Raw genomic sequence first — 10,069 nt, forward strand, 5'->3', positions numbered from 1 at the left:
ATGGATGCTCAGTTCCAGTTCATAGATATGAATAAGTTTGTTTACTTTGCTTCCAGGAATTTGATTTGAACTTTGTGGCAGTAGTTAATGACACAGTGGGAACCATGATGACTTGCGGATACGAGGACCCCAAATGTGAGGTGGGACTCATCGTCGGTAAGTTTGGCCACCTCCCTCCTTCTTTGAAGTCTTGCAAAGTTTATTTATTGTTTGCAAACATTGTCTGGTATATTTCTATTTATTCATCATCTTTGTAGTCAAGCTGTTCTATGAAAGTCCTCGTATTTTGTCTGATTAATTTCAGGCACAGGGACCAATGCCTGCTACATGGAGGAAATGCATAACATCGAACTGGTGGAGGGCGACAATGGCCGCATGTGTGTCAATGTCGAGTGGGGAGCATTTGGTGAAAATGGGGAACTAGAGGAGTTTTGCACAGAGTTCGATCGCCTCGTCGATGCCTGCTCTAACTACCCTGGGAAACAGAGGTACTGGATCGGTAATAAATGAAAAATCCACAGCGTGGATTCTCAGAGCCAAGATTCACAACAAACAGCATCACATGTAGTTACCATTATGAACACATAAGGGAAAAACAAGACAAGGACTGACTGAGAGAAAGACACACTGGCTCAAGAAACACAGAAGAGTCAGGGAGTCTATCATGAAATAATAATGCTGCCAATTAAAAGACACATGGAGAGTGCACTACACTGCAAGTCACCACTGTGACAGTTGTTTGAATAGATAACCTCATAGTGTCACACATCAAGAGCTCTCTGTGGCAGTAAAGCAATTCCAGCAGTCAGTTCTGACATTTCCCACAATGACAAAGTTTCAGTGTCGAAAACTAGAATCACAGATTTATTTATTTATTTTTTTATAAATTACTGACATTAGTCTTTTAGAAATATCAGGCTCCAGAAGTGCTCCGTATAAACTAGACCTTTAAGATATTTATGGTCACAAGTCAGATAATCTTACCATTGTCAAATACTCAATCCAAATTCTGTAAACAAAAACTATGAAGGAATAATCGGAAACATTTGTTACAAAAGCAGGAACAAGTTTGTCTTACTCAGCATTTTTAGACTACAGACAAGCATGTTGAGAATAAATTTAACCCTGTTGTGCTTTAAACTCAATTTGCACTATTTTATTTCTTAAAATTTCATGTTTCTTTCCCTCTGTAATGTGACACTGCAACACTCTGTCCTGATACCCAGATATGAGTTTCTCTGCATCGACGTCAGTATGTTTTTTTTCTTTAATGCCTAAGATAAGGTTTATGGCTAAGTGCTATGCTAACCATTGGTTATGGTTGATGTTGGTTTGTGATGATTATCTTGCTGAACAATTTATGAATCTTTAATTCTCACAAAGCTTGATTTCTGTATAGTCCAAATGTTTACCAACAAACTGGCAGTGGCTTTTTGTCTAGTGAGCCAGAGTGATGCTAACTTTCAAGTTGGCCTACAAAAAAACATTGCCGCTGCAGCATTCTGCACTTCATAACAAACAGGCCATTATTCACCAAATTCTTAAACTTCACATCAGGCCCTTTTGAAAGTACACATCATTTAAAATCCAACAAGTCAAAAGCAAGAGTTAATCTGAATAACAAATGTATATTCTTTAAACAACTATGTTGGTGACTGTTATTATATTTGTAGGCTTAGACCTCAGCGCCCTGTACTATGACCTTCAGTGCACCCAAATTACCTTCCTGTTATCTGGATTCACTTATCCTAGCATCAGTGATCAGGATAAGTGATTGCATAAAGCAGATTATCAACTCGCTAAGTTAACCCAGGGGGCTACCCTGTGTGTTCACATTAAAGTGGTGGTGCTGGCAGCATCTTACCAATCCAAAAGGGGCATTTCACCAATCTTATAACTCTTCTTTTCCCCCACAGAATGATCCCTATGAGTGTCACCTATTCCAATGATAAAATGTAAAATATTTCTATGTGATCAAATATATCTAAGAACATTAAAAGAACTGAAAAATGCAGTTCGATGCTGTAGAAAGACTCTACTGAAGAATGTAGCCTGTCCTGCTCTCCCTGCAGATGTGAGGGGGCCGTGGATTATAAGTCTAAATGCTGAGAATTAAGTCTGATCACATTTGTCTCTTGGCTCTTTGCACACAGTCGATCACTCAGTACCTTTGGCTGAATGATAGAGACTCAGCATAGCTGCCAGCTATTTTATTCACCCAAAGAGCTGTTTATACAGCTGTCTGGATAAGATAAGTGTTTTATCTTTTTTTAAAAGCACAGTTCTTGTATGATTGTTTATCAAACTACTGGATGGACTACAAAACAGCAGAATTGTGTCTGCAGGAACATCTGTTACAGAGACACTCTTAAACTAAAACGATGCAGAGTGATTTCCACTTGGGGTTCAGGTTTCATTTTGTTCTTATAAATAGAATTAGATTAAGGAAAAATAAATTCATCAGCTTCATCAGATCAAATGTTAAAAACACATCAAACAGAAGAAGAGCTAAAGTAATCTGGGGTCATTTGATGAGCATCTCTGTAAATGTGCAATCTTTGGATAGTTTAACTTGGTGGTTAAATACAGTTTGTTAGCAACATGTTTTTAACAGTTTCTAATTACCAAAACAAAAACAGAAGACTCCATCAAGAACAAACTAACAATAACAAAAAACAATACCAATGAACTGAATACACAGAGCATACAAAACAACACAAAACTGCAAAAGTATTTTTGTTTTCTATGTTGTGCATGTGCTACACATGCAAACTCATCAGCATGCAACTATTTAAGCAATATAACATTATATATTATTTAATTAATATAGATATAAGATGATAGGTGGACATTTTACCAGAGTAACTAGTCACACATACACACTTGCATGTATCTTAAGATGGAAAAAACTGAAAAGCAAAGTTTTCCCTTTGCTTTTCAGTTTCAGTACTATCTGTGAAAATGAGTTTGTGTGGTTATGATCACTTTACTGCAGTTCTTTGGAGATCTGAGCAGTCATGGTGTTGATTGGTTGTTTCTTTATTTCAACAATAAAGCAAAAGCTGCACTTTAGTTTAGCTTGTAGTGGAATTAGAATATATACAGGCAGATTCAAAAAGCCCAGAGCAAGTGAGTCTGAATATGTTTGAAAATGAGTCTTGACTGTATTTGAGTGTTCCAGGAAAAGCCCAGACCTCTGTGGAGAGTTGTCGATCCAATCTGATTGACTTTGAGAGCATCTGCCTGTGAGAATGAGATAAAGGGTTCAAAGCTGTCCCAGAACCATCCAAGTTCAGCCTTTTTTCCTGAAATCTATATATTCTGTATTCAAGTCCACAGGAGCTCAGGCCGGCCACCACATCACATTTTTCTCTTGTTTATTCTGTTTATCTGAACACATCCAGACAAAACATTTAATTTGTTGGCTTAAAGCACTTTGTGGTCTTTGTTCTGAGAAAATACAAAATACCAAGCCACCGAAGAGGGAGGTCACACCTTTGACCGGGAGATGAAATGAAATGAAAGACACATTGTTGTTTTAAAGACAAGTCGGGCAACATCATTGGTTTCCTCTTGACTTATTCATGAGAGAACATTAAGATGTAGCTGTGAGTAAGACAGCAGAGCTATACCTATACAGGCATACTATACATTGATTATTTCAAAAGAAGAAGTGCTTTATTAAATTATTTTTTCTTCTTTTAAAGAAGCCTTTTGGAATATCTGTAAAAAGAAGTCTCAGTGTCACGTCAGGGAGTTCATGCAGTGTGTGTCCTGTACATGCCGAGCATATAACATTAGACAGAATTCATTTCAGTCCCTGTTACACATTCTGGTAACTATTCCATTAAAATCTGCTTTAGTAATGACATTTGTTTTTGTTAATGGAACAAATAACTTATCTGACTTCTCTTAATTAACGTTTCTGTCTCCTCTTTCTCAAAGTAAATTGCTGCTTGCTCACTAAATTGCTTTTTAGTAACATTTGGGACTGAAATTGTAAATGGTGATAATGTAAATACTGTGGCTACTGTGTTGTCTGTGTGCATGGATCTGGAAAGTTTGAAGTTTGTGTGTTCTCTCCAAGGTATGAAAAGATGATCAGTGGGATGTACCTGGGGGAGATCGTGCGGAACGTGTTACTGGATTTTACCGCTAAGGGCCTGCTGTTCAGGGGCAAAGTGTCAGAACGACTGAAGACGCGAGGCATCTTTGAGACAAAGTTCCTGTCGCAGATTGAAAGGTGAGTATTACAAACTGCTCTAGTCTCAACATGTCTGTTGAGCTCACACCATCTTGGTCACATGTTTGGCATTTGTTATACTAAAGCCTGAGGTGTGTAATGATTATGTATAAAATGATGAGCAGCATGTCAATACTTTTTGTATCACTGACTCATTTTTGTTCTTTGAAACCAACACAGACTATTTAGATGTGATAACATAAAATCACAGTGTCTGAATATGTTGCCATCCTTTATACTTTCCAGTTATCCTTTTATATTTTTATATTTATTTAAGTATGTTAGTGAAATATAATACAAAGTTAACAGAGTTAACCATTTTTCCTTTTCAATGATAGTTAGCAGCCCAAAAAGGAAGCTCGACTTTACACCACAGTCTGTTCTGCTGCGATGCTTCTCCAATACATGTGCTGCTCAGACTATAGTAAAGCCACTTGTTATCCCAGGGTGTTAAATGCTGCCATTGTGTAAGATCCTGCTGGTATCATAGAGATGCACTGCCAGCGTCCTGGTCAAGCCGAGTGCAGAAGGTAAGACAGAAAAGAAGCAAAAACAGTTAAGCCGATATTTGGAGGTTTGAGGGGAGGCAGTGGGTCGAACGTTTGTCAGTTGGAAAACTGCAGTTTGTTTTTTGTTAGGGAGCTTTGTGTTTTCACAGAAAATCCTAGCTTGGGTTTAAATATTCCTGAATGCGGCAGCTGTGGCTCAGGATCAGGAAGGATCAGGCTTAGGACGGAGAGGCTTGGGGGTTTGATCCCTAGTCGCTCCAGAGCCCGGAGTTGCTCCCAGTGCATTCATCAGAGTTTGGATGTTCTACTTGGAAGAAAGAAAAAGTGAATGAAACATGTTGGATAAAGCTGAGTGCTCAAGTATCACTCAAAGAACTCTACTTGAGTAGTAAAGCAGAAAAGTGCTGCCTAAGAACTAGGGCTGGGCCATATCATACCGTTCACGGTAATACCGGTATAATGTTGGGCAACGATAAGAAAATGAAATCTCGCGATAGAATATGGGTCAAACGCACATGCGCAGTGCCTTTGTTTTCATACGCACATGGCGGAAAAAGCATAGCAGAGAATGAGAAGGCAAAAGCGGACCGTTGAATGAAACAGATGAACCAGAATTGGTTTGTAAAAATGCTGCAACTTCAGTGTGGAACTGGTTTAGCTTTCATCCGTCAGATACACAACAAAGCACTATTTTTGGTAGAGCATGCTAGCGGGCCGTCATTATTACCGTGTTTGTGGAAAATACGGCACACTTAAAATCAATCCTTCGATTTTTCTGAAAATCGACAGTGTGCCTTATAATCCCGTGTGCCTTATGTATGAATTCTGGTTGTGTTTACTGACCTCGAAACTATTTTATGTACACGGCGCTCGAAAATCTGTCAAATGTTTTAGTGCGACTTTGCTAAGCTTCGAAGCCGCACCGCTTGATGGATTGTCGGATCATTACGGCTATCGTAGGCAGGAGCCTCGCGGAGTGATACATACTGTGCTTCAACATAATATTACTGTATTATGTGTGTATAACCTCTTTTTAAGTTTTGTGGATATTATACATGGTTATGCTGAGGATATGTCGGCCAGTTTCCACTGGAAATGCCTTTTGGTTAAACTGTCAGCAAGAAATTTGCACTGTTAAATTTTTATATAACTTTAATGCACATAAAAAACAGCTGCTTGTTTAAGTGAAAATACATTGATGGGTTTTTTGCACTAATAAAGTTGTGGAGTTGTAAAGTGTTTTGTCTAGTGTCAATTATATCGTCAGTTATATTGTTATCGCAAATTTTCAAATGTATATCGTGATAAATATTTTTGGTCATATCGCCCTGCTCTACTAAGAACCAGTCCATCTACTGTATGCATCATTAACACTGCATGCTAAGAAGTTCAGCTCATCCAGTGTGAACAAACAATACCAAGGTGTCGTTTGCATGTGATAAGGAGGACGTGACAGACCAATGACAAGCAGACCGTTGACTGTATTTGAAACTCTGGGAATGAGAGTAGGCTTTGCAACCTGTGTGATGATGGCAGGATTTCTAAATGTTCTGTATGCTAGAAGCATCAGTTAAGGGCCTGAGGGCTCTGTCTTATCGAAAGCTTAGTTTAGCATTCTGATTGAATCATCCTGGATTTACCTCCCCTGCTACAGTGCACATGAAAGAGCGAAGATGTGTTATTACAGATTAATCTAAAGAAGCATCAATCGCGCTGGGTGATTTTAAAGAGATTGATAGAAGCAGATCAATGCAAAAGTACAAAGAAATGGGTGAGATCAGAGATGTTTCAGAGAAAGGCTGTTACTTTGTGTTCATAAATTGTGCTCTTTACTTTCAGCACATTTGATGTGGAATTACAATATTTTAAATGGGTAAAATGACATTTATTCTAATGATTCTACACAAAGTCATTTAGAATGAGAACATTAAAATATGTTGATACTTATCAACTAAAGTTCACAAACTGAAATAATTGTGAAGTGATTAAGATCCTTTTAGCTGCACGTTGCAACGGACTGAGAAGGAAGAAGGTCTTTGGTCAGAAAGGGCTCCATCTGTCACTTTCCCATAGCTGCAGATGTCCTCTGCAGAAGAGTGAGAGCTCGCAGCGGCTCATCATCCATAAGGCTTTTTATGAAGCGAGATAGAAAACATCATGTGGCAAATCTCATTTAGAGGAAAGGATGTGGAAATAGAAAAATGGATGAAACAAAAAAATAGTGCTTCTCTGTAGGTCACAATGCTGCAGGTCCATGTTTGCTGCATCCACCAACATGTGGAGTCTGCAATCTTTCTAAAATCCAACCATGAATCTCTCTGAGTCTTTATAGGGTTTAAATTTGCACGTGTAAGACTTTGTCTGCTTTAAAGTTCCGCGTTTCTTTCTGATTATAAATGCTCTGTATGATTGTGTGTCTAATAAGTGGACTCTCTTTGCGCGTGCATAACACTTTCTTCTCTCCGACCCGCAGCGACCGCCTCGCCATGCGTCAGGTTCGCTCCATCCTGCAGCACCTGGGCCTCACCGGCTCCACGTGCGATGACAGCGTGCTGGTGAAGGAGGTGTGCAGCGTGGTCGCCCGCCGTGCCGCTCAGCTCTCTGGCGCTGGTTTAGCCGCTGTTGTCGACAAGATACGGCAGAATCGCAACTTGAATCAACTCTCCATCACCGTGGGAGTGGATGGCACACTTTATAAAACGCATCCTCAGTAAGAAGCAGTTATCTCCTAAAACAGCATTTTATTCAGTTCATAAGAATCAGACAAGCCTGCACTATTAAGCCCTGAGTGGTTGGGATACAGAGCTACACTGCACACTTTTATATTCACAAATTTATTATATTTTTTTCTGAATTGTAGATTTTTGAATAAACTATTCATGATTTGTACAAAGAGCTGCAGAAATGTATCTTTTTAGTCCTTTGAGGACTTGAAAGAAAAGACCATCTGGGTGTATTAAATTTAAGACAACGTAGTCATCAGCTGCAAAAATACTCTTATTTGCATAGTAGAGGAAGAGAGTTTCTTGCAGCTTTTTGACACTTATTTCTCCTCTCTCTCTCTTTCCTTTGCTTATTAAGTTTCTCTGCCATTATGCAAGAAACACTGCGGGATTTGGCGCCACAGTGTGAGGTGACGTTCCTGAAGTCGGAGGATGGAAGTGGAAAGGGAGCAGCACTGATCACCGCAGTGGCCTGCAGGGTCAAAAATGAAGGACAGCAGTAAATCCCAAAGGCTGCTGTGATGTCATGAATAGTTATATATATATATTTTTAATGGTTTTTTTTCCACCCCCAGTGTAAAGGTGTGTAAGAATGTGTTTTAAGATTTGTGTTTGTAATCTTTGTAGCTGATATTGAGAAGGGGGGAGTCTTTAAATGAAGTTCAGACAGCGCGTTACAAGAATTGCACCTCCTGTGAAATGTGACTGTTACAAGCTGATGGGCTTGTTTTGTATACACTCCGTCTTTGTCTTTAATATTGAATATCCCAGGCTGCCTTCCAGCTCGTGTGTATAAGTTTATACACTGATTGAAAAAAGAAATGTTGGAAAAACTTGTTTAGGCAGCATGTGTCACAAAGTGCCTCCGTCACAAAAACATTTCCATTGCCTTTATTTGGAAAATTGCTGAACACGTGGGAGATTAAACTGTAACTTCTGTGTTATGAAACCAAAAATGAAATGCCGGTTGTTGTACTGAATTTACCAATATTTAAACACAGCGTTTATATAAGTGAACTGTTCTGTTCTGCTGGACATGCTGAAAACCAAATCTTATTCATTCTGTATTTTTATTCATACTGTGTTTGTATTTGTAGTGCTAGCAGAGGGCTAATGATTACCATTAGGTTATTCTGATGCTGTAGGAAAAGTACCAACATTAAATATTCTCACTGCACCCATCCCCAGGGACTCTTACCAAACAATAGAGGTCAGAAAATAAAGGAGAAAAGACAAAAAGTTGAAATCCAGCACTGGTGGGAAAATGTTTTTAATGTATTTTTCTTTTTTATTTGTATTAACTTTATTTGCATGTTTAAATATTTCATTTTGCTACCAAAAAGGTTAAAAAGTCATGTTTCTGAAAATGCCCGTCAAGCCGAAACTCAGCAAAAAAGAATCTTTTAAAAAAACATCAGAATTCCCAAATTCAGCAGCAACATCACTAAAATCAGGCTTTAGTGAATTTTTAGAACCACAGCACTTTGCTTTTTCATTCATAATCTGTCTGCTAAGATTGTCTGGCAGATCATAATTCATCCTGCGGTTTTACTTCCATTAAAGACCGTCACATTACAATTGATGTATTCGTTTGCTCTTTCTTTTATTCAGATGGGTACTAAAATAGATCCATTTGGGAGCAACTTTCAAGCAAACAGATACTGTAGTCGCAGTGAGGGTGCAGGTGAATCACAGCATGGCTCATGCAGGCTTCATAGTTTTAAGCTTAGCCACGTGCACGTGTAATATGCCTGTGGATGAGTTCAGGAAACAATCAGTACACAATTGCGCATTTACACTCTCGTTTCTTCCTCCATTGTCCTTTATTCCATTATTCTTGTTACGCAGCCTCCATGTTGCGTCCTTTTCAAACTCAAAGGTCAACAATAGGATATACATATACACAGTTTAGTGTTCGTGAAAGAGGAGATCACAAGATCCCTCTAAACCTTAAAGAATGTGTCCGTCACCAAATACATTTGCTTATATCCATGGAGATGTGAGCAGGCTTCATCTGATAACCTCAGAGGTGAGTATGCTCCTTCAGCCCACAGCAGATGTGCATTTGCCTAATATGCAGTCTAATTAGTGTTACTGCATTCAGTTTAACCTAACACCTTAATCACTATAAGCAGACCTTTATAATGAGCCTTCAGTCCTTTGAATGGCACATGCCGGGGTTGGACGGCTAATGAACTGGACATCACATTTGTTAGTCATACGCTTGTATAAATGTTGGCTATATACAGTCTGCTGTTATTAATATAACTCCAGGTTCACCTAATGCTGCAGTCCTGTGTCTGTATTTAAAAAGCAAAAGGATCTCAAAATGCTTTTAAAATGGTCTCTCTTCAAGGTGTATGGCTTTTCTGGGAGATACCCTTCGTGTGACATCATAAAGATGTAAGCTTAGCACTGAGTGTTCAGAACAGCTTGAAGCCTGAGCTTTAAGCTCACATGGATTACTTTTACATATGCTGACCCGATTATTTAAAACTTTGGTCACTTTAATATGAGTATCTATCCCTGTAGCAATAAATGTATGATAAAAATAAGGCGGTCCTAGCCTGTTTGGCGCCCCGGGCGAACACTCC

The 10,069-nt window shown here is 38.9% G+C and overlaps 1 protein-coding gene across 1 annotated transcript in view; it reads left to right on the plus strand.

Annotated features, from left to right (window-relative positions):
* Positions 1–8,721, plus strand: part of hk2 (hexokinase 2) — a 44,532-nt gene extending 35,811 nt beyond the window's left edge. The window contains exons 14-18 of the mRNA XM_005746121.1: positions 57–156; positions 305–488; positions 4,088–4,243; positions 7,226–7,462; positions 7,834–8,721. Coding sequence (XP_005746178.1) covers positions 57–156; positions 305–488; positions 4,088–4,243; positions 7,226–7,462; positions 7,834–7,978 — 822 coding nt within the window. The 3' untranslated portion in view covers positions 7,979–8,721. The remainder of the gene's footprint in view (positions 1–56; positions 157–304; positions 489–4,087; positions 4,244–7,225; positions 7,463–7,833) is intronic.
* Positions 8,722–10,069: the final 1,348 nt, after the last annotated feature.

The sequence above is a fragment of the Pundamilia nyererei genome, unplaced genomic scaffold (assembly GCF_000239375.1).
Source record: "Pundamilia nyererei isolate P.nyererei 1_Seehausen unplaced genomic scaffold, PunNye1.0 scaffold00172, whole genome shotgun sequence".
Lineage (NCBI taxonomy): Eukaryota > Metazoa > Chordata > Actinopteri > Cichliformes > Cichlidae > Pundamilia > Pundamilia nyererei.